Here is a 26,276-nt window from a genome sequence, read left to right as displayed (position 1 = left end):
GTAACAATTTCAAAATTTTCTTGTAAGCATAGTATGCATTTTTTGGAAATATTGTTATATGAAGGCGCTTAAGGATGAACCAATTCATTGTAAAATCATCAATATTTTTACCTTTTAATTCCCAAATATATTTTGACAGCATGGTGTCTTTTTGAATACTTTTTATTTTTAAAAGATTGTTTATGAATGGCAAAACGTTTTTTCCATTCATTTCCATTGTTTTTTGTTTACAACTACAATTTTCTGTAGTTTATTCATTTAGGAATTCTTTTTTGTTTAACAAAGCATTATTGTGACCTTTTATAATTCTGTCCATATTTTTTGTGAACTGTAGCTAACTTTAATTGTATTCAATTAAAAATTTTATGTAATTTATTAGAGGGCAGGAAATGCTAATCGACCAATTTTAAAAATACTTTTCCTATGTTAATGGAAACATTTTTGCTATATGGGGGGTTGAACCAAACTACATTTCTAGTTCTATTTCACTTTTTTGTATTATTTTTCTCAGGGTCAAATTTTAGATCAACATTTTCAAAGTCACTTTTTTTAAGGGCAATTTCAAATATTTGTTTAAAGGAATTGAATACATTTTCAATAGAGGAGTTTTGCTTTAGCATGTTATTGATTGAAATCAAAAGATTTGTTTTAGAATTTGGGGTGGATGATTTGAGTTAATATCAATATCCAACAATTCATTGTTTTTGGTTTTTTGAAAGGTTTATATGAATTTTTAGAGAGATTAATTGTGTTTTTATAATTATATATATATATTATTATTATTATTATTATTATTATTATATATATATAAATATATATATATTATTTTATATATCTAATATATATATATATATATATATATATATATATATATATATATATATTATATATATAATAATTTTTTTATATATAATATATATTTATATATATTTTATTATTATTATTATATATAATAAATATATATATATATAATTTATGTATATAATATACAACCCTCATTATAAGGAAAAATGAGGTCGGCAATAATTTGCCGACCTCAATCTTATAGAGGTCGGCATCAGGTCGGTAAAAATTATTTAATACTAGAGTTTGACCATAAAACATAGAAATGAGGTCCGCAATTTATTGCCAACCTCAAACACTTTAAGGTTGGCAGTTAGGTCGGCATTGCCGAATGACAACACTAATTCTGAGGGTTGTAATATATATATATATATATATATATATATACATATATATATATATATATATATATATATATATATATATATATATATATACATATATATATATATATATATATATATATGTATATTTATTTATTTTATATATATAATATATGAGCCTATGAGAGTAAAAGTAGACCAAGTCCAATTTTTTTCAAATGACCCTTATGTATGTAAAACTGCTAAAAATTTGCTATATTTTTAGAGCAAAAATTGACCTAGTCCATAACACATTTATTTCTTATTCAACAGAGGGCAGCACATTTTTACTCTAACAATAAATCACCAGGTATAGAGAGTAATAGTGGACCAAGTCCATTGATAGTGCTTTAATGTAAGAAATAAAGATTCAAGACCACATAAACTACACATTTTCTTACAATTATTATTATTATATTAGAACAAGAATAACATTTGTACAGGTAAGATGCTTTAAATGAATATCTGATTATGGTTTTATATTAATATAGTGAAGTATACAGCACTTTCACACTTTATAAAGTGACAAAACTGAAATAGTTTGGTGAGCGATAATATAAGATTTATTCAATTGCTCTCAACAGGAATATAAATATTGATTTGTTAGACAGTAGATATAATGGTCTGTCACTACCAAAGTTACAGCCTCTTTAGAAAGGTCTATTTTGTGGCTTTAATAACATCTAGCTAGGGGAGCACTTGCATGCATGTTGTGTACATGTACATTATTCTTTCTAATAATATTCTGAATGTATGTAATATTTAAAAAATATTTATTGTAGAATAATGTAAACATGCATTCACGAGCCGCACACATGGTGTCACTGGCATTGATAAAGTGCAAGAAGGTTCAGAGATCTCTAGCTACAGATACAACAATTGCAGATCCTAACTTAGCAGCAGATATACAGACAGAACGTTCTACATTAGCAGCTGAATCTCCGATTGTAGCTGATAATTCACCGGTTGTAGCAGTTGAATCTCCGATTGTAACAACTGAATCTCCGATTGTAACAACTGAATCTCCGATTGTAACAACTGAATCTCCGATTGTAACAACTGAATCTCCGATTGTAACAACTGAATCTCCGATTGTAACCGATCAACGCCCTCGAAAAGGAAAACGTTGTGTAACGAACTGGAAGAAAAATGTGATTAAGCGCTTACGAAATACAGGTAGCGAATATGTAAAGCATGGCAGAACGTTACAAAAAGCTAAGAAATCAAACAAACATTATTTAATAAATCACAGTTGCAAAAATAAATGTCCTGAAAATTTGACTTTAGAGCAGACTAAAACTCTGTTTGAAAATTTCTGGAAATTGGGAGATTTTGATGCACAAAATCTGTTTCTTGCTGGCTGCGTGAAACAATCAACAGTAGAACGTAGACGACCAAGAGTAAGAAAAAAAAAAATTACGAAAAATGAAAAAAAACATTCAAAGGATTTTGCAGGAGTATACTCTGTGTTTGCAGATAATAAGCCCGTTACTGTTTGCAAACCATACTTCTTGGCGATATTTGACATTAGCAGTGGTCGACTAAATCGTGCGTTACTCAACCAACAGGAGAATGGTGGTGTGTCAGGCAAAGATGGACGAGGAAAATATGATCACAAGACTCAACGCATTCATGAGGAACACATCACTCGCATTAAAGATCATATTCGCATGTTTCCCACATACGAAAGTCACTATACTAGAAGTCACAGTGCATCTCGCCGCTTTCTACCTGCTCATTTGACGGTATCCACTATGTACGACATGTATAGAGAAAAATGCATACAGGATTCAGTCAAACCCCAAAAAGAGTGGAAATTTCGGGACATTTTTAATCATGAATTTAACTTGACGTTCCATCAGCCACTAAAAGATACGTGCAAGAAATGTGACATTTTTAAAACAGACATTGAAATAGAAAAAACTGAACACAAAAAATCTCAACTAAAAGCAGCGCATGAGATTTATTTGCGCAAAGCAGAGAAGGCGCGTCAATCCTTAAAACTAGAAAAGGAAAATGAAGACAATAAACATGCATCTTTTTGTTTTGACCTGCAAAATGTCATATCATTGCCTTGCCTTACAACCAATGAAGTTTATTATTGCCGGCAATTATCAGTGTATAATCTAGGCATTCATGACCTTAAAAATGACAATGCAGTGATGAATGTATGGCATGAGGGAACAGCCTCATGAGGTGCAGGTGAGATCGGTTCATGCTTATTGGCATATTGTCAAAATCTGGCAAATAGGGATATTACGTCTATTACAGCATTCAGCGACTCGTGCGGCGGCCAAAATCAAAATATAAAAATTGCACTGTTATGGATGCATTTGACGCAGACGACGAGTATTGAACTGGTGAATCATAAGTTTATGGTCTCTGGGCATTCTTATTTGCCGAACGATGCAGATTTTGGAATAATTGAGAGAACAAAACCAAAATCCACAGAGATCTTTGTGCCAGAACAGTGGTACAAATTGATCGAGAACTGCTCTATGAAGAAGCGCTTCAGTGTTGCAAGATTAAGGACTGATAATTTCAAGAGTGTGGAGCCCTTATTAAAATTAATTACAAATTGGAAAGTGGATGAGAGTGATCAGAAGGTCAACTGGCTGGATATGCAATGGCTGCAACTTAGAAAGAACGAGCCATACAAACTGTTCTTTAAATACTCTTTAGAAGATGACGCATCATTCAGTTTCATTTCGCTAGCGAAACGCGGACGTCAAACGAATCTTAGTGAAGTGAGTTTGGCTCCACTGTACTGTGGAGCAACAAAACTGAGCAAAGAAAAATACTCAGATCTAATGAAGCTGTTAAAGTATATTCCTCCCATCTATCATGACTTCTATCAAAAGTTGGAACACAGCGGTCACAACAAGGATGTACTAGAAGATGAACTGCTCGATGACAGCGGCGATGATGATCAGTAAATTCGTGTGGTTTTTATTGTACTGTTTGTAATAATGAGGACTAGTTTTGCCGATAATTAGTAAATAGCAATTGTGTTTTTTTACAACATAGTATGAATTTGTACTACTTGTCTTAATTTGAATTGCTATTGTAAACGAATAATATGACATTTGTTCATGATTTTACACTAAAATGATTTAGCGATTTGTTGATTATGTTTAGAGAAAAAATGGACCAAGTCCATAACTATTATTTTATTATTAATAATTATTCAAAAATTTATTTGTGCAGTTCACATATCTTGTTGTCTAAGAAAAAAGATTTAAAATAATACTAGACATCAATAATATTACATATGGCTGATTTATAATATAAGCAAACACTAAGAACGCTTATTTCTAACAATATAGATATATGGACTTGGTCCACTTTTACTCTTATGGGCTCATATATATATATTTTATATATATAATATACATATATATTTATTTTATATATATAATATATATATATATATATATATTTTATATATATAATAAACATATATATATATATTATATATATATAATATACATATATATATATATTATATATATATAAATAATAATAATAATAATAATAATAATAATAATAGTAATAATAATAATAATAATAATAATAATAATAATAATAATATATATATATATATATATATATATATATATATATATATATATATATATATATATATATATATATATATATATATATATATATATATATATATATATATATATATATATATATATATAGGGGAGAGTGGGGCACCATGATGCATGGGGCACCATGAAACATTGTAATTGTGGAGGCATCTTACCGCTTTCATATAGTCAAACAGTTACTACTAGAGCTATGTTTTGAAAAAAACATTACGTCATTTGACAACATTAGGCCTGCGGGGGGTCGAAATTTGTGTTTTTTTGATGGCAAATTAATTTATTAGTTTTTAAAGTTCATAAGTTTCAAAAATTTGTTTCAAGGTAACCCATGGGTGGGGTACCTTGAAACAAATTTTTAATTTTACTTTTACTAGTCTCACAAGTTTAACCTGTTATATTTTGATAACTAATAAAAATTATTTTGTAGTTATAAATTTATTCTACAAACAAAACAAATCGCCTTAAAAAAAAGCGTATTGAAAAAATTGTTATGAAGCAAAAACCAAGTGTGTCATGGTGCCCCACTCTCCCCTATTTATATATATATATATGTATATATATATATATATATATATATATATATATATATATATATATATATATATATATATATATATATATATATATATATATATATATATATATATATATATATATATATATATATATATATATATGTATGTATATATATAGTGAAATAAAAAACACTTTTTAGTTTGAAATACATGTTTTGAACTTACAAAGTTCATCAGTTTAAAATGATCAATATAAAATATTTCAACATATAGGTTACAAAGTAAGTAAAAATCCATTAAAAATTGCTGTTAATATATATATATATATATATATATATATATATATATATATATATATATATATATATATATATATAAATATATATATATATATCAAGGCCGTAGACAACTTTTTTTGATATTTGAGCTAAGCAACTTTGAAACATGAAGAAAACTCCATATTTAAGTATGTTCATATATATGAGGAATGAGGATGCTACACAAAAAATTGCGGTGATTGGAGCCTGGGAACAACAAAAACACCAAAACATTAGCCCCTGAGCCCCAAATAGGAGAGCAATAAGTCAAATTTGTTATTTTTTTTTTTAATTTTAAACTTTATTTATATTCATTGATAAATTTCAAATTTGATTCAATAATCTTTTGTTGTTCGGCTTTTATGGCCTTATAAAGTTTACACCCCCCTCAAATTGAGAGGAGTGTAAACTTTATAAAGTCATAAAAGCCGATCAAAAAGAGATAATTGAATCAAATTTGAAATTTGTCTATGAATATGAATAAAGTTTAAAATTAAAAAAAAACAACAAATTTGACTCATTGCCATTTGGGAGCAGGGGTGGGGCTAACGTTTTGAAGCTGTTGTTGTTCCCAGTCTCCAATCACCGTAATTTTTTGCGTAGCATCCTCATTCTTCATATATGTATGATTATCTTTATTTTTCAAAGTTGCTATATATATATATATACATATACATATATATATATATATATATATATATATATATATATATATATATATATATATATATATATATATATATATATATATATATATTAGTAGAAAATCACTCAACAAAAATTTTTTCCATTTGACACTGTGTTTCATCAACAAAGATTCATCAGAAATGAATGATCAAATTAATAAAACTTCAATTTATACCAAAAATTAAATTACAGGAAGTTGCAAATGTCTTAACTACTGTAAATTTTCACACATTTGTGGAATTTGCTGACACTATTATAAAAAGAATTCTTTAGAAATGATTACTTATGCTAATTTTTTAAATGTTTTTTTAAAAAGGGTAGTTAATGTAAATATTATTTGAACTAATTTATTTCTATAGTTTTTTAGGAGAAACTTATTTTCGTGCCTACATTTAGAAATTAATTCCGATCTTTTGTTTAATAAGCATTCTTGATTTGCATGTGTAATTATTTCAAATTTTTCTTGTAAGCATAGTATGCATTTTTTGGAAATATTGTTACATGCAGGCGCTGTTTTAAGGATAGACCAATTCAGTATAAAATCATCAATATTTTTTTCTTTTAATTCCCATATATATTTTGACAGCATGGTGTCTTTTGAATACTTTTTATTCTTGAAAGATTGCCTATGATTGGCAAAACGTTTTTTCCATTCACCCTCTGTTATGCCAATATATTGTTTATCAGGTACATTCTTAGACGAAACAACACATTTATATACCACATTTTTTGATAAACAACTTCCACTCATTGGACAATTGATTTTTTGTTTACAATTACAATTTTCTGTAGTTTTTCCATTTAGGATTTCTTTTTGTGTGTATATATATATATATATATATATATATATATATATATATATATATATATATATATATATATATATATATATATATATATATATATATATATATATATATATATATATATATATATATATATATATATATATATATATATATACATTTATAAATATACATTTATATTTTACAAATAACTTTTTAGCTAAAGCTGAATAACTGTAAGAGGTTGCAAATCGTGAGAGGTGGGGTAGTGGTAGAGCGCATGCTTTATAACAAATTCGGTAAAGGACTAGTGGTAAAGTGCTCACTTTTTAAGTGAGAATTTTCAAGTTAGATCCACCATGTCCCTAAATGTACCACACCCAACTAAATTCTCTGCGCAGTTGCCTTATTCATCAAGGTTGTGCTTATTCATCAAAGTTTATGCTTTGAACTTATAGATTAGAGAGAAGGTTGAAACTACAATTAAAGTAGCCTCCTTGACTGTAGTGGCCTTCTCGACCTTGGGAAAGTGAATTACATTTGAAAATAAAAGGTGAGAAAAATTGATATTGAGAGGTTGGGAAAAATTGAGGTGAGAGATATAATTAATAGTAATAAATAGAACAATTTAAAAAAATTAAATGAGCCACAAAACTTAATTTTTGAATTCTTTTATTATATACTTACCACACCTGGGTATGGATTTCGTCCGAATGAAAAAATTTCCCATAACAGTATACCAAAACTCCAAACATCAGACTTTGTTGAAAAAATCTGAAAAAATAATAAGGCATATATAAACAATATATAAATATAAATATTTAAATAAAATAAAATATTCAATATAAATAAAAAGTATATTTAAAAATATTTTTTTTAAACATCGTTACTTCCAACAAGGCTGCAAGATGAAGTTTATAAAGCAAGATAACAATTAACAGATAGATAACAGATACTGATTAACAGACAACTTGAAAGATTGCAAATTGTATGAATCAAGAAAACAAGAAAAATGAAGTGAATTCTAAAACAGCTGATGTTTGAGGAAAAAAATAAGAATTTTTGGAGCATTTAGGAATAGTCAAAATAAAATGTTAAGACTTGTTAAATGACGAGTAACACAAGAATAAATTTTAGTAGATTTCACAAGCGATGCTAGCTCTTAGGAGCAGCATCCATTTTAGTATTTAAATTAAAAAGAAAGAAAAGCAACATTACTACGTTGTGACATTGGTTGAAGGTTAGCTGCAAGAACAGGTCCAACAATGTTTAGATTGCATTTCTGCACCTTGTCTAAAAAAGAAAGGGCATCATTTGAAGATCTGCTCCAGATATGGCAACAGTATTCCATTCAAGGACAGATTTGAGATTTATAGAGATAAAAAATAGAATGCGGAGTAAGAAAGTGGCAAGCACAATAACGTGATGCAAACTTGCCAAATGCTAATTTTGCATTGAATTTTACATAGGGTTTCCAAGAAAGGTCCAAAGTAGTTTGCAGACAATTATACAATTAAATACAGCTGAAAATTCTCAGCAACTTTAAAACAAAAAAATGTAAATTATTTATACTATTGTTAAGATTTTTTGGATTAGATTTTTAGTTTAAAATCTAAGATAAAATTAATCGAATGAACCAAATGAAAATAATCAAAATGAAATTGAAAATTACATATATACCAACATATATAATACATATATACAAGATACAAAATATATATATATATATATATATATATAAATTTATATATATACATATATAAACATATATATATATATATATATATATACATATATAAACATATATATATATACACATATATATAAAAATATATATATATATATACATATACATACATATATATATATATATATATATATATATATATATATATATATATATATATATATATATATATATATATATATATATATATATATATAGACATACTTACATATACATATATATAAATATACACATACTTACTATGTAATATAATACATTTACACACCTACAAACAAATAATGGACAACACCAGTGATAAATAATCAGCACCACCTACAGCAAATCATTTATAAGTCTAAAAATACCTTTTGCTCAATAGCTTCAGGAGCAGTCCACTTAACAGGAAACTTTCCAGATGCAAGTTCTTGCTCAACATCTTTTGCAAGACCAAAATCTGACACCTAAAAAATTATCAAATATTTTTACAAAAATTTATCTAAACAAATGCTTTTTTTTAAATTATTTCTTTTTAGTAGTATATTTAAATTTCTGGTATAACTAATTATGGAAGAAAAAAAAACATAAAAATAATAAAACATAAAGTTAAATAAGAAAAAAACAATAAATATATAAAGTAATTAATTTTAAAAATATTATTAATAAAAACCTTAGCACAAAGTTCATCAGATAGTAAAACATTTCGAGCTGCTAGATCCCTAAAAAAAAATTCAATATATTATTTTATGACAACTTAATATTTAAACAAATTAACTTTTTAAAAACATTTTGATTAAAATATTTTCATATACAAAACAATCTTAAATAAATAAGCCAAGGAAGCTTTTTTTGAAGCTTTGATTCAAATTTTGGCAAATTACATTTAATACTGAACATACTGAATGAATGAACTGGACATACAACTGAATATTTCACCATTAAATTGTGTATTTCATTCATAAAATGCATATTGAACCCTTTAAAACTGCATACTGCATCCTTAATCTGCATATTGCATTCTTTGACTAGTTTATACTGCATATTGTTATAGTTTAGACTGTATATACTAGTTTATCCATATTACATACTTAGTTTAATAACAGGTTGTTCCAATTTTTTTCAATAATGAATTTTTTTATTAATTGCTGTTATATCATAAAATAATTTACATAAATTAAGATATTGGAGTTACATCATAAATTAATTAATATAAATTAACATATTGCTGTTACATCATAGTTAACTTTCATAATGTTCATAAATTAACATGTTGTTACATTTCATTTAAAATAAAAGTATTAAAGTTCAAAAGATTTTATTTTTAATAACATAACACACAACTTTTAATAACACACAACAATAATTCAGCAATTATATTAAATTGGTTGGCTGACTCTTAACTCTTAAATGAATTAAAATTCTGCAACATGAAATATAATTATAAAAAAAACAACCTGTGAATGATATTTTTTTCTTCTAGATAGCGCATACCATTACAAACATCACTATGTCAAAATGAAAAAAATATTATGTCACAAATATGACAAATAAAAAATGTTACAAGGATTGCTCGTGTAAACATGTTAAAAACTTTGCTCATGTAAAAATGTCACAAGCAGTGCTCAAATAAACATGTATCAAAATTCCTTAAGACAGGAATAAAAACTAGTAGAAAAATTTTTTATTATCATTATACAATAAACAAAATTCTAGGAAAAACTCACATTGCAAAACCTTTCTGCTCCTCTAATGTAATTACAGCTCTGCCTCTTGTTCTCAAATATTCCACTAAAACACCCTTAAAACACAATCAAAAATATCTTCAAATGCATTTTAAGAAATCATTAAACATATTATTAATTATCTTTAGCAATCATCATTTAGTAAAAATTTCTTGTTTTAGCTTACCTTTTCACAATACTCAGTTAAAATCAGGATAGAATTTTCTTGAAAGCTAATGGCCACCAAAACAACCAAGTTTTTATGTTGAAGAGTTCTGGGAAACAAAATGCTATTAGTAATATATATATATATATATATATATATATATATATATATATATATATATATATATATATATATATATATATATATATATATATATATATATATATATATATCTTTATATATATATTTCTTGTGTTCTTGTGTATGTGACTGAACTTCTCCTAAATGACTGGACCGTTTTTGATGAAATTTTTTTTGTGTTTTCAAGCGAATTTGAGAATGGTTTAGATTTGGTTAAGGGCAGCAGCAGTGGAGGGAGAGGGATGGGGGGAGGGGTCAAAAACAAACAAAAATTTTGTGACATAATTTATGGATGACCCATATATATAACATGTGTGTGTGTGTGTATATATATATATATATATATATATATATATATATATATATATATATATATATATATATATATATATATATATATATATATATATGTATATATATATATATATATATATATATACATATATATAGATAGATAGATAGATATATAGATAGATATATATATATAAATATAATATATAAAGATATATATAGATATGTATAGAAATCTCTCTATATATAAAAGGCAATGTTTGTATGTTTGATATTAGCAATAGGCACAAACACCTCTGGACCAATCAATACCAAACTTGGCACAGGCACAAAGTAGGCCTGAGCAGTGGTTTTGGTCAGGTTTGGGCCACCAGCGGTCCCTCCTAACCCTAACCCTGAGAAACCTGTGCAAAGCGCTGGGTAATCCAGCTTATATATATATATATATATATATATATATATATAATATATATATATATATATATATATATATATATATATATATATATATATATATATGGGCAATTCCACGGCATAAAATGAAAAAGTAGTCAAATGTTATTCTCTTTTTCGTCAACTTTTAGCAAATGAATATTGTTAAAAGTTTATTTAAAATATTTCTTTAGTACTAAAATTTATTTATTTAAGTTGTTTTTATGCTTCCGAAAGTTTCGGTTTTTTTCATTGTCACATGATAAAAAATCATTGTAAAATTTTATTTTAACCATGAACTTTATTTGCATAATCGGAATTAATTTAGTGTAAAAATGGAACTAACATGTTCAAATTGTTGTCAGTCAAATTTTATACTTTATAAAATATATATATCTAAAGAAAATAACGAAACTTTTGCAATTTTTATGTAACATAAGTTAACAAAAACATGATAAAGTTTTGCTTTTTTATATATTATAAAAAAACTTTTTTAATAATATATATGAAAGAATGTAAAATCTTACGTTTTTACATTTAAGGTTTTGAATAACGATGCTTAGTTAAAGCACATTTTTATTTCAAATTTGTGTAACGTAAGTTAAAACTGCATGCATTTACTAAAGTTCTGGCGCCTTTTTGTTATCAAAATTAATTATGTCAGTAAGTAATACTTATTTCGTCACGTTGTTTTGACAAGGTTATAACTAAAATTTTTTATATTAGGAGAATTTAAAAAAAGATTATATATATATTTTTTTAATGTTAACTAAAGTTATTTATATTATTGTTTTTTTATTTGTTTATTAATTCTTATTTTGCTTGACATATAAATTTATATAAATAAAAATAAGAACTATATAAATATTTTTATTTAGACATTAAAAAAAATAAAAGATGTATTTGCTACTTTCCTATTATAAATAAAATCAGATAGAACCTTTTTTTTTGTTTTGTTTTTGTAATGCAAATTGTTTGTAAATGGAATTAAGGGGGGTCATCCATTAAGCATGTCACTCTATATTTGTCAATTCTTAACCCCTTCCCTCCTGTCACAAACCATTACATATACCTGAACCCTCTCTCCCTCCTAAACAGTGATAGCAGTTTTTACGTTAAAAAATTTTAAAAGATTTAAATATAAATACTTTGCAGCATTTTAAAAATTCAACCTAATGAAATTAAAGCACTACACATAAACATAAGAAATGTAAGTAAAAAGTTTGACAAATCAAAGATTTTTTTATTTAAATGACTTGAATATGTATAAATAAAGTTGTAATACTAAAATAATTTTTTAAGTTGCGCTTGGTCATGTGGAAAATTTGTTTTCAATTTGATAACTTTCACAAATGTTATGAAAAATCACTCAGAAAGAGTGCTACCAGTTTTTTAAAATTTCTTTTGTTAATTATTTTTAATGAATGAGTTCAATACTTTTGCAATTGTTATGTAACATTAACTCTTAATAATAGATATAAAAAATCCATGATAATAATTGCTCAGTAATGTAAGTGATGTAACTAAAGTTAAATACATAGTATCAAAAAGTTTTTTTTCCTTAGCCAGTCACCTCTGATAAATTTTTATATATTTTTTAAATTGCTATAGAATTCTCAACATCTTCTGAAAGTTTCTAATACAAACTGCTTTACTGATTCGCAGAAATCTAACCTAAAAGTTAAAGCAACTTTTTTACCTTGTTTTTTATGTAACATAAGTTAAGCGGCATTTTCAGTAATAAGTTGGCCCTTTTTTGGCCAAACTCAAAACTTTTCAGCTTATTTTATTCTTTAGATTAACTGCTATCATACAAAATAGCTAAAAGTTTAAATTGCAGTTTAAATAGGCAAATATTTGATAAGTTGTTGCGCGTGTAAAATAAGTTAAAAATGGAATTGCCCATATATATTATTATTATTATTATTATTATTATTATTATTATTATTATTATTATTATTATTAATATTATACAATGTGTACTATATAAAATATTTAATATAATAATAAGAAATACTTAATAAAAGATTTATTTATAATATCAATAAATGTGTACTTAGGTGCCCATAAAGCATTAATAAGTAAACTTTTTTTTAATTATTTTTCTGTTTTATTTTCTTTTTCTAAAAGTGTCTAAAATAAACTTAAAAAAGGAACTTAAAAATACATTTGTACCATACTGACATTAACAAGCAGTAAAAGATATTGTTATATAATATGCTCTTGTTAATTTGTTAATACCCAAGTATGCAGTACAACATAAATATACAAGTCAAACTTCATCACAAATATCTTACGTCATTACTGATGCTTCAGCAAGCAGCGATTGAGCAGCTTTAGAGTCATCACGAAGTTTTTTGATTTCTACAGTTTTTTTTGCCCATACACCTTTATATACATCACCAAACTCACCTTGACCAATCAACTCCTTAAATTCTATATCCTTAATCGGCACTGCCCAACCCTCTAAAATAAAAACAAATTTTTACAATTTCAAAAGAAATTATTTCTTATATAATACAAAATAATAAACTTAATAATAATTGATAATAATATAAAATTAATAAGAATTTCATTTGTTAAGTTGTATTATAAGTTTTGCTTTGACAAATAACTGTAAAAAAAAAACCCCTGCCTCATAAAACATTTTTAATATAAATCATATCAACTGTTTTACAATTGTATGAACCCTTCATCTTCTTGGATTAACTCTTACTTCAATCTTTCTTGGAAACCATATATCAAATCCATTGCAAAATTAGCACGTGCTAAGGTTGCATCTCTTAATTGTGTTTGCCAATTTCATATTCAGATTTCTATTCTTTATCTCTATAAATCTCAAATCCAGCCTTATATGGAACACTGTTGCCATATCAGGGGCAGATCTTCCAATGATGCCCTTCCTTTTTTAGAAAAGGTGCAAAAATGTATGTAAACATAGTTGCATCTGCTATCGCAGCCAACCTCTAAACAATATCACATCGTCGCAATATTGCTTCTCTTTTTTATAAATACTATAATGAGCACTGCTCTAAAGAGCTTGTGCCTCTTGTGCCATCTACTAAAATTCATTCTCTTGTTACTTGTCATTCAAATAAGTCTCATCCTTTTACAGTGATTGTTCCTAAATGCTTCAGAAATTCTTATTTACCTAGTTTTTTTTTCCTTGAACATCAATTCTTTGGAATTTGCTTCCTTCATCTTGTTTTCCTGATTCATTTAATTTGCAATCTTTAAAGTCATTGGTTAATCGTTATCTTGATCTATAAATTTTATCTATTCTCTTCCAGTAACTTCCAACTCTACTAGTGGTTGCTTGCAACCTTGTTGAAAGTCGAGATGTTAAAAACAAAAAACATAAGCTGCAATGTATAAATATAGTTTTGATATCAAAAAAAAATATTTTTAAATCTAAAAGTTTTTTAGGCTTTATATGTCAGTGACGTGTAAAGCCTAAAAAACTTTTAATTTCAGAATGTTTCTTATTTAGAACATTTTTTAGTCATGGCAAATAGTCTTAAAAAGAATTAAACTAGAGAAAGTGAATGTCATCTAACAACTTATACACTCTTGCTTGAATGAAAACTTTAGAAGATATTCTGAATACGAAAGGTAAATATAAATGTGAAGAACTAGTCTAACAATATTCAATGTCAAATTAAAAAATTATTTCCATCATAAACATTGATATTGATCTTAGTCTTTTACAGTTGGCATATTCGATTTGCTTGGAAAGCAATAAGCTGTCTTTCATTTTTTCAGTAAGAGCAAGTATATAAATTTTCGATTTTCATTGTGAACCTTTGCTTGATTTAGCATTGTGGCAATTCACTAAATCTAACTTTATTAAATCAAACTATCCCTTTTACAAAATTTAACCTGAATTTATATTGGATAATAATCCATTAACTATTATTAATTATTAATGATTAAAATCAAGGATATAATTACTTAAATTATAAGGAAATAAATTTCACATAATTCTTTTCTATAAAGGAAATATTTATAATTATTTCCTTTATAGAATATAACAAAAATAATACTTGTCATGACTATTGACAATTTAGATAAGATTTTATGAGATGTCACACTCCTACAAAACATTTTTACTGCTCTTCAAATGAATATTCTCCCTTTAATTTTCCCTTTAAACTTTAATTTAATTTTCCTCTTATTAGTCTCCAGGCCCTCCAAACACTTTATTTGTCAATTATCTAAATTTTTATACTTTTCATATGTAGGTATCTTTATAAAAGCCTTTCAACCAATTTTTAATATTTTCATGCATTTTGACAATTGTTTATACTTTTGAAAATGCTGACATTTTCAAGCAAAGTCAAAACATACTTTAAATAGCAAATCAATATTTTGGTCCATAAAATGAAAATGGTAGTTGTTGCAATAAAATAATTATAACAAATAACTACATTTTGAAAACAGTGACTAAATATCACAGTAATCGGTAACATTTTGATGTATAAATAGCAAAAAACTAATAAAATATAAATTAAAACTGCCATAATTCCTTAACCAGTTAACCATATGTTACATTTGAATTTGCATAACCACTTTATGTAATTTTTAACCATGTTTCATTTATATACTAATTTTTGCATACTAATTTTTAACATTACATACTAATTTTTAACCACGTTACATTTGCATAACCACTTTATGTAATTTTTAAAAAATTATTTAAAGTGATTCTCATTTTACAGATGTTTTTATTGTCGCACTATAAAGTCAAAATTTCACTTAATTTGAGCATTCAAACTAAATTATTTTCTGCAGACAAAATTAAAAGATATCAAATTATGCATCAAAGGGTAGTTTTATGTGTATGCTATCATTCCATATAAGCGGCATTCTTGGATCAGCTGGTTAACATTATCAGAATGTGTGCTAACTGTGGGTAAAAATTAGCCTTAATTAACTTTTTTCAGTTATAAAATAAAAATAAGAATAAACTACCATTTTAAATTCTATAATAATTTTTATTTTAAATTAAAATTGAAAATTATAAAACATTAGAAAATTCATAAAATACCTTAAAATTAATTTTTAAAATAAATTATATCTCAAGAATTCTAGAGAATTCTAGAAAATTCTAGAGAATTCTAGAGAATTCTAGAGAATTTTAGAGAATTCTAGAGAATTCTAGAGAATTCTAAAGAATTCTAGAGAATTCTAGAGAACTCTAGAGAATTCCAGAGAATTCTAGAGAAATCCAGAGAATTCTAGAGAATTCCAGAGAATTCTAGAGAATTCCAGAGAATTCCAGAGAATTCTAGAGAATTCCAGAGAATTCTAGAGAATTCCAGAGAATTCCAGAGAATTCCAGAGAATTCCAGAGAATTCTAGAGAATTCCAGAGAATTCTAGAGAATTCCAGAGAATTCTAGAATTCCAGAGAATTCTAGAATTCCAGAGAATTCTAGAATTCCAGAGAATTCTAGAATTCCAGAGAATTCTAGAATTCCAGAGAATTCTAGAGAATTCCAGAGAATTCTAGAATTCCGGAGAATTCTAGAATTCCAGAGAATTCTAGAGAATTCCAGAGAATTCTAGAATTCCGGAGAATTCTAGAGAATTCCAGAGAATTCTAGAATTCCGGAGAATTCTAGAGAATTCCAGAGAATTCTAGAATTCCAGAGAATTCTAGAATTCCAGAGAATTCTAGAATTCCAGAGAATTCTAGAGAATTCTAGAGAATTCTAGAATTCTAGAGAATTCTAGAATTCCAGAGAATTCTAGAATTCCAGAATTCCAGAGAATTCTAGAGAATTCTAGAATTCCAGAGAATTCTAGAGAATTCTAGAATTCCAGAGAATTCTAGAGAATTCTAGAATTCCAGAGAATTCTAGAATTCCGGAGAATTCTAGAATTCCAGAGAATTCTAGAGATTTCTAGAGAATTCTAGAATTCCAGAGAATTCTAGAGATTTCTAGAATTCCAGAGAATTCTAGAGATTTCTAGAATTCCAGAGAATTCTAGAGATTTCTAGAATTCCAGAGAATTCTAGAATTCTAGAGATTTCTAGAATTCCAGAGAATTCTAGAATTCTAGAGATTTCTAGAATTCCAGAGAATTCTAGAATTCTAGAGATTTCTAGAATTCCAGAGAATTCTAGAATTCCAGAGAATTCTAGAATTCTAGAGATTTCTAGAATTCTAGAATTCTAGAGATCTAATTTATTCTATTTTCTAAACTTTAAAGAGAATTCTAGATCGGACCCCTCTAACTTGTAATTTAAAAAAATGAAATTAGTTTAAGCAACTAAGTAAAAAATCTCTCTCTTTGAGCTTGAGCTCAAAAATCTCAAAAAATTGTTAATCTTTAGTAACTAACCATGCATTAAAATTCAGAGGCTATCAAGATCATGCAGATATGTGCTAGTGGTGCAGTGGTAGAGTTCTTGCTTTATAAACGAGAAGTTCCGGCTTGATCCCCACCATGTCCCTGGCACTCAACTTATTTCTCTGCACAGGGGCCTTGTTCATCAAAGTTCCTGTTTTGGAGTTACAGAGTTAAGATAGGGTTGTAACTACAATTAAAGTAGCCTCTTTGACTGTAGTGGCCTTCTTGGGTTTGGGCAGATAAATTAACATTAAAAAAAAGTTAAAACCTCTCTAATTGTACTTCTTTGATAAGCAGATAATAATTTAGGCTTTAAAAATTATTTTCACCTTTTTGAAAAGATTCTTTGAAAATGGTTGATTCTAGAACCATTTCTGTTTTCTTTTTAAGTGGTTTCTTTAGCATAGTGCCAAGTCCATCTGCATCTTTTTCATAATGCTTTAAAAATAAAAATTATTTTAAATAAAAACTAATTAAAACAAATAATTTTTGTTCTTAAAATTTTTTAAATTATAAAATATATAATAAAACAAATTATATTCACATAAAAAAAAACTAATGCATTTTCTTCAATACATTCATTCTGATTTTGTCTTTAAGACAAGTTTTTATCTTTGAACAAGCTTGTCCTTGAGTCAAACTTATTCTTGAGACTTATTCAAAACAGTAAATGCAAATTCTCAAATTTCAGTAATGCAACAAAAAAGTGCATATTGTCATACTAAAGGTGAATATTATTTTTTTATATATTATTATACATTTTTTATATCATACATTAAAAATCTCAGGATAAAACTCAAGCAGGGTTAACTGAAATATAGATTTGTATCCTAATTAGGAGGTAAAAAAAGAGTTGCAAAACTTTTACCAAAGAGAAGTAAAAACCAGATTTAAGTAGATTTTTTAGCATATAACAAAGTAACAAAGATTTAATTTTATTTATATATATTAATAAGTACTTAAAGTACCCTATAGTATTTTGGTTATTGAAATTTAAAAAATTATTTTTTCATTTAGAAAATAATATTTTTCCTTATAATCTCAAATCTATAAAAAAGAGAGAGAAAAAAAAAGAGAAAGCTAAAATTAAGTTGCATAGTTAATCTTCAGGTGAAGAATTCAAATATACATGTTGAAAACTTGTGTTTTATTAATAAACCACTCTAAATTTAATTTTGAATACTGTAAAATGGAGTGAATAGAAACAGTGGGGTGAATAGAAATTAAACTTCATTTTTTATATATAATCTATTTCCTACATAATTATGGGTAAATAGGACACTATTTACCCATAGCTATGTAGGAAACTATTATTTTTTTTAGGTCGCTACACTTTAGGCTGAAAGTGAAATAATGATTTGTTTGGTTGGCAGCACTGGTTCCTGTTTGTTTGTAATGTTGAATTTTACTATGCGATTCTTGTGTTTTTTATCCACTTTGAACTTTCCAGTTAAGTCAGAATACATACTGTTCTTAAAAGCACAAAACATACTTTAATTATTCATATAAAAGAACTTTATACTTTAACTTTAACAATTTTATTTCAAAAATTATTCATATTTTTTAGATTAGATTTTCAGAATTTATAGGGTGAATAGAAACACATAATTTTTAGTGTTTCTATTCACCCTGCAAAAAAAATCTAATACTAAATCACACTTATACTATATAGAATACATATTGTGTAATATATATTTATGTTAGACACTTAACTGACACAGCTGTTTGGTTTCAGGACCCTGTAAAATGCCAAGACAATACAAACCTGTGGTTACAGGGGGTTACAAAAAACACGATCCAAAAACCATTGAAAAGGTACTTTCTGACATTCAGAAGGGACTAAGCCTTCGGAAGTCTGCTGAGAAACATGGCTTGCTTTAAACATTGGCTGTGACTTTGTTGAATCATTTTTAAAACCCCAAAAGGATCAACTGGCAGTGAGTATGTGTCATTATGTTGAGAAATAAATTTGTATTTATCCATTTACAAATTAAAAATACCATATTTAACTGTTTCTATTCACCCCGATTCGTTTCAATGAAAAAAACATGAAATGATGTACTGTTTCTATTTACTATTCACCCCCATTTGCAGGGTGAAAAGAAACACAATGTTTTTATTTTTTTTCTTTAAAATCAAGAAAAGTTAAAAAATTAAAATACTATAAACAAATGTCTAACAGAGTCCTGTGTTTGGGCGAAAAATTGTTTATTTATAACAACTATGAATATGCAAAATTTCAAACCCAAGTTGAAAATTGTTTCTATTCACCCCGTTTTACGGTATTCAAATATTTGGTTTTTGCCACATTAAAAGTTGGGGTGTGCAGTACTTTTATTTAAACTAAAAATTTGTAACTAGATTAGCATATATTTTAACAATCTTACGAAAGAAATTGTTCCTGTAAAATATATGGTTGTGTAAATTGAATACTTTTTTTTTAAAAATATGTATTATATATAGCAGTGCTGTACCCAAACATAATTCCATTTTGTTTGACCGGTATTGGCATCCAAACTAATGCGCCCAAATAAAAATTCCATAAGTTATAAATTTCAATTTTAATAAAGTCCAACATTATTAAATAAAAGCAAAGAAACATGTAAAAAAAGAAACTATCATTTTTGTTAACCGTGCATTATGTTTTTTAACTATAATTATAGTGTGAACTTTATCAACATCATTTTATCTACATGAATTTAAGGAACAATCTTTATGCCTCTAAAAATTAAACTGCGTTGTTATTATACTTTACACAGCATTAAGATCTTTTAAACAACAACTATAAAAAATGAATTTGTTATTTGAAAAGCAATATATGCCTTTATTATTTATGAATTAAAAATATTTAATAACTAAATATTTATTTTTTTAATATATATATATATATATATATATATATATATATATATATATATATATATATATATATATATATATATATATATATATATATTGTTATGTATTTAAATATTTATTAATTAAAAATATTTAAATACATAACAAAATAGTCTTTTGTTTTGGAAATCTTTTGTTTATTTTACCACAATTTAGTTTTTTGTTGCTGTTTTTTTACGCATTAAATGAACTAGATTTAGAAAACGTAATTTGTGATCATAAATAAAACTAATGACGAAAGAACTTAATGAGATTTTGAATGAGAAAGAAAAAGATTTATTTCCATTACAGGTGGTTGCACCCCACAAACCATGTGAAAGTAGGAGAGCCTAAAACTTATTTCTAGAAAAAAAAAATAATTTTTAAATTATTATAATTGAAAGATAAACCTAAATGAGGTTCTTCCTGATATGTTTATATAGGTATGGTTTATGAGTTCTTTAGCTAAAATGTTGAAGTTGACTACACTCTTTGCAATACACCCCAAAAACCACATTAACTAAATTGGCTATAATTTTTGAACTGTTAAGAATTATAACCTGATTTTTTGAAGAAGATTGTTATAATAAATATAAATTATAGTTATAATATAATGTTATAATATAATATAAATATAAATATAATATTAATATCAATATAATATAATATTTAAGTTATAATATAATGATTGCATTACTGTTAACTGATACTTTTTGATGATTTTGGAAAAGATTTTAAATAAATTAATAAAATACTTATACAATTTATTCTTATTTTTAAATTCTTAAACTTTTATTTGTCATCCATAATAAAGTTTATTTTTTTAAGTTAATTTTTGTGGTAATACTGCTATTGAAGCATGTTATGTTTCTTTGTTTGTTTGTCATTTTAGAGTTTTATTTATTATATTTATAGTATTTATTATATAAAATGAAACCAACATATCCATTACATTTAAGTATAAACAAAGTAAGAAATCTTAGTACAAATGCTGATCCCACAGTTGCAAGAAAACATATTAATGATAGAAATAAGCAACTAGAAGCTGCTATACATTGGTGCAAAGAAATGAATGGGAGGGGACAAGCAGCAATAAAGACTGGTATATTATATATAGAGAGTATATTGGTATATTATATAGAGAGAGACAACCAACAGGTGATTAGATGTAAAAGTGACTAATGGACAAAAAAGAAGTTATTGTACTATACTTGCAGAAGATGATAAGGCATGTACTGTTTATTTCATAAAAAATTAGAACAGGTTTTTACAAAAAATTAACAAACAGGAAGAAACAAAGTTAATTCTTTAAAGGAAAGTAAGTTAAAAATAAAATCATTTAATTCACAGTGATTCTATGAAATTATCTAAATATGGTAATCAGAATCATCTTTATATTAAAATTTTTTTTTATTCAGGATATTCTTTTTATATAACAGTCCTTTTTTATAAATTGAGTTGATCATTTTGGCTCCATTTTAATGCTAAACATAGCATTAAAATGGACATAAGCATATGCTGACATAGCATAGCAGTCTTTTAGTCAAACGACAAGAAAGAATGTCTAGAGTGACATGTAATCATTTTAGTATCAATTAAAAAACTTTTGTATCAATTTACTTTTGTATCAATGTACTTTTTTAACTATACTTTTTTCCATGTAATAATATATTTCAGATTTCCTTGCTAAAGAAATATTAGAAGGTAGTGTTATGGTTAATGAAGAGAAAATTGAAGCAGGGGTTTGGAATGGCACTGTTGATACTAGCAGAAAAAAATTAATTGTGATGAAACACCCCAATTTATTAACTATGGGGTTGATGGTATCAGTTCTGGATTATTTTATGTTGGCAAAGGGAATGTATGTCAAAGAATGTATAGAGAAAACGATAGAATGTGTCACAATTCAATCATTTGTTTCATTTTCAGGTATGCAATAGTATATGTGGTTTAAGAAAAGTATAAATATAAATAATTGCTTAAAATGATTTTTAATTTAAAGGCAACATATGTATCGTACATATATCAGGTGATATTTAAATGTACTGGTATTACAAGTTGTATAGTTCGGACAGAAGCAGCAAATAAAAGTCCACATTTGTTGGTCACCACATCAGAAAATGGAGTGTCAAACCATGAATCGTTCTTTGCAGCATTAAAAAATTTGATGACTACCTAAATGAAAAGAATGAAAACCATCATCTTATTGTCAGATGGACAAAGCTCAAGACTAGACTTTAATCTTTTATCTTTTCTTGAGTTAAAGAAAATGACAAGTATTATAAACAGATAAACTCAATGCTTTCAGATATCTGTTTCTTAAACAAAGAAGCTTTTATGTTAAATTAAGCCATTATGTGGGACAAGTGAACAACCAAAGAAACCATTATAAAATCTCTTATAAAGTTTGGTGTTACTGAAAATTCATTGAGTGTTGAATTTATGCAAAAAGACGAATTTGAAAGAGCAGAAAACAGTTTAAATATTTTAAATTGATAAAGATTTAGTTAAAAGTAAATTGTTGAACATGGTCTGAATTAACTGGAGGGAAGGGGTATTTGGCAAGGGGCCCCCAAACTTTTTTTTAAAGGAATTTTTATTTTTTTTAAGACCAGAACATATATCGTTTCGAGTTTATTAATTTATTTAAAATATTATTATTAGAACTTTTTTCAGTAAAATTTTTTAATAAGATTTTTTTTTTATTTGTTAAGCATTTAATTTTACTATTGGAATGCATGCCAACAATATAGTTAAATTGATAAAGGTATACCATTAAAACTTTGTTGGTTGGTTGGTTCTTTTATTATAAATGAACACGTTTAGCATTTTATAAAACTATGTTTAAACAGATAGTCAGGTATAACTGCCTGAAAAAAAAATAGTCTGATTCTAACAATAGAGTTAAAAGTTTATGAAATTAAAAATAACAGACAAGGATATATAATCGATGCATAAATGTACATATTTGTTTGTATTTTCTTGTCTTTACAAATCCAAAGTTTAATCATAGTTTGAAATCAATCAAAACAATTTTTTATTAAATAATTAATGTTCTTAAGTTTCTTATCGTTCTAATGTCAATGTTTCTTATTGTTGTATTTGCAAATTACTATTACAACTTTGAAATGAAAATTTGTTGAAATTTTAGGCAATATTTTATGCTTTATGAAAATGTTTACTGATACACTGATACTCATCAAAACTATTATGGAGATCTGAGTGGTGTGCTTGTGAAGAATTATTTAGCATTTGCATTCACAATTTTATTACTTTAGAAAATAAATTAAAAAAGAAAAATGTCAATTAATGAAATGTTTATAAAGTGCATTAAAAAAAAAAAACGGTAAATAAACTTTACACATTTAAAATCATTAATGTAAAAATATGCTATATCTTAAACATGCATTTTTGTTTTTATGTAGATCATATCGTATTTTTAATGTAAGCTTAGAGTCATTAGGAGTAAGAGCTTTACCTGGGTGTTTTACCTGGGTGGAAGTTATGCTGTAGCTGTAAGTTAAAAACAGATGTGCCAGTATCTCAGTGAAAATGAAACTCTTATTAGTTTATTCCTGGAAAAGGAGGATCTCTTCTAATTATTAGAAGAATCTCCTATTAATTTGCATAGTTTGCTTATGTTGATTGACCCAGGTCATGTAACCATACGTCTCAGATTTTAAACAGTTGAGAGTGCTAAGTAAAATAAAAATTACAAAAATATTTTAGCTTGTGGCTCCAAAAAGAACTTGAAATATGACCATTTTACTTTTAGCAGATATTGGCAAAGCCCCTCTTGTCCCCTTAGAGTTGCAATGTTTATTTAGAGGTTTTAAGTCGCATAACTTTGAAAATATTAAACTTTTTTACTTAAAAATTTGTAACTGGCTATTTTTGGGGGTGACAAATCCAATAAAATGATCAGAAGTGAAAAAAATCATAATTAAGTACCTGTAATTATCAATTTAAATAAATTTAGGCAATTGTTTATATTCCTATTTTTAATGCTCAAGAAACCCTTGTGGCCTTGATGATATCAAATATATATATATATATTACACATCATTCTATGTTCATTGACCTTTCAGAAAATATAAGAATTTCGATCTGCAAGTATATGGATTTCCATATATGGATAATGAGGCACGGTTCCCACTTTTTTAAAGCAGAATATTGCTACATTTCATACAAAATTTTGGCATTTCTGTAGTGCCAGTAAATGTGTATGTTAAAATTGTTTCCAGGGCACAATACATCAGAGAAGGAAGGTGCTGGAGCAATTGCCACACTTTTTTGTAGCGGAATCTTGTGATTTTTCACTACCTTCCAGACAAACTGGAGCTCTAAAACTTTCAGCATTTTTGTAGTCCTGATGAACCTGTTTTAAAATTATTTTTAGGGCAAACAACCATAGGGTTCATGAGGTCAAGGCACTGAGCCATACCCCACTAATTTTCTCAATACAAATATATAAAGTGTCAAGATTGTGTTAAGATTGGCTTCGATGCGTCAACGGTCAAAGTATACATACACCCAGTTGTTGTTGCAGGTGTATTAATGAAACAAACTATCATGGTAACTAAAACCCAACACTCATCTGCTCTAGATGACCAGAAAAGTTTGTTTAAACGAAAAGGGTGCCTAAATGTTACCATGCTCAGAATTGCCAATTTCATTCATCATACCATTCCAATTAAACGTAATGATTTAAGCGTAATAATAAATTGAAATGAAACAATAAATATATTTTTATTGATGTAATGTCTAAATAACTAAAACCCAAATGGTGATATTTATGCACCCTTTTCTTTTAAACAAACCCAGTTTGTTTAAAAGAAAAGGGTGCATAAATATCAGCATACCATCCTGCTCAGTATTGTCAATTTTAATCCTCATGCCAGTCCAAATAAATACAATGATTTAAACGTAACGATATATTAAAATGAAACGATAAAATTTATTTTCACTGATGTAATGTTATAACAGGATGTTTTTTTTTGCTCACTTTTATTCAATTTAAAAAGTTTAGAAGAATACAATAAAATTCTGTTAAAGTAATTATTTAAGATGGATGACTGATTTTTAATCCATATACTTGCAAATCAAAATTCTGTTAAATATGTATTTTCATAAAACATTTTAAGAAAGATCATTGAATACAGAATGATCAAAGCGAATGGAACAAAAAATTTATTTAAATTGATAAATGCAAGTACTTAATAACATATTTTTCATTTAAAAAGATCAGATATTTTTAAAGTTATTAAACTTGAAACCTCTAAACAAACGTTGCAATTCTTAGGGGACAAGAGGGGCCTGTTGAGGATACTAAGTACACTTAACTGTATAAATATCAGCAAAATCTGAGATAAGGGTGACATTTTTAAAAATTTCTGGGTCAATTAACATGGAATTACCCTAGTGTTGTTTTGCATCAACATGTTAC

General features: G+C 26.3%; 1 protein-coding gene across 1 annotated transcript in view; it reads right to left on the bottom strand.

Moving 5' to 3' along the window:
* The window catches only part of LOC136089199 (tyrosine-protein kinase CSK-like), a 110,594-nt gene that overhangs the window by 12,357 nt on the left and 71,961 nt on the right, over nucleotides 1-26,276 (bottom strand). Inside the window, exons 6-13 of the mRNA XM_065814923.1 lie at nucleotides 18,283-18,391; nucleotides 13,895-14,063; nucleotides 10,755-10,842; nucleotides 10,571-10,644; nucleotides 10,301-10,351; nucleotides 9,517-9,565; nucleotides 9,215-9,310; nucleotides 7,811-7,897 (exon numbers count right to left, since the gene is read on the bottom strand). Of these exons, the coding sequence (XP_065670995.1) occupies nucleotides 7,811-7,897; nucleotides 9,215-9,310; nucleotides 9,517-9,565; nucleotides 10,301-10,351; nucleotides 10,571-10,644; nucleotides 10,755-10,842; nucleotides 13,895-14,063; nucleotides 18,283-18,391 (723 nt within the window). The remainder of the gene's footprint in view (nucleotides 1-7,810; nucleotides 7,898-9,214; nucleotides 9,311-9,516; nucleotides 9,566-10,300; nucleotides 10,352-10,570; nucleotides 10,645-10,754; nucleotides 10,843-13,894; nucleotides 14,064-18,282; nucleotides 18,392-26,276) is intronic.

The sequence above is a fragment of the Hydra vulgaris genome, chromosome 13 (genome assembly GCF_038396675.1).
Source record: "Hydra vulgaris chromosome 13, alternate assembly HydraT2T_AEP".
Taxonomy (NCBI): domain Eukaryota; kingdom Metazoa; phylum Cnidaria; class Hydrozoa; order Anthoathecata; family Hydridae; genus Hydra; species Hydra vulgaris.
This window is presented reverse-complemented; position numbering and strand designations above follow the sequence as displayed.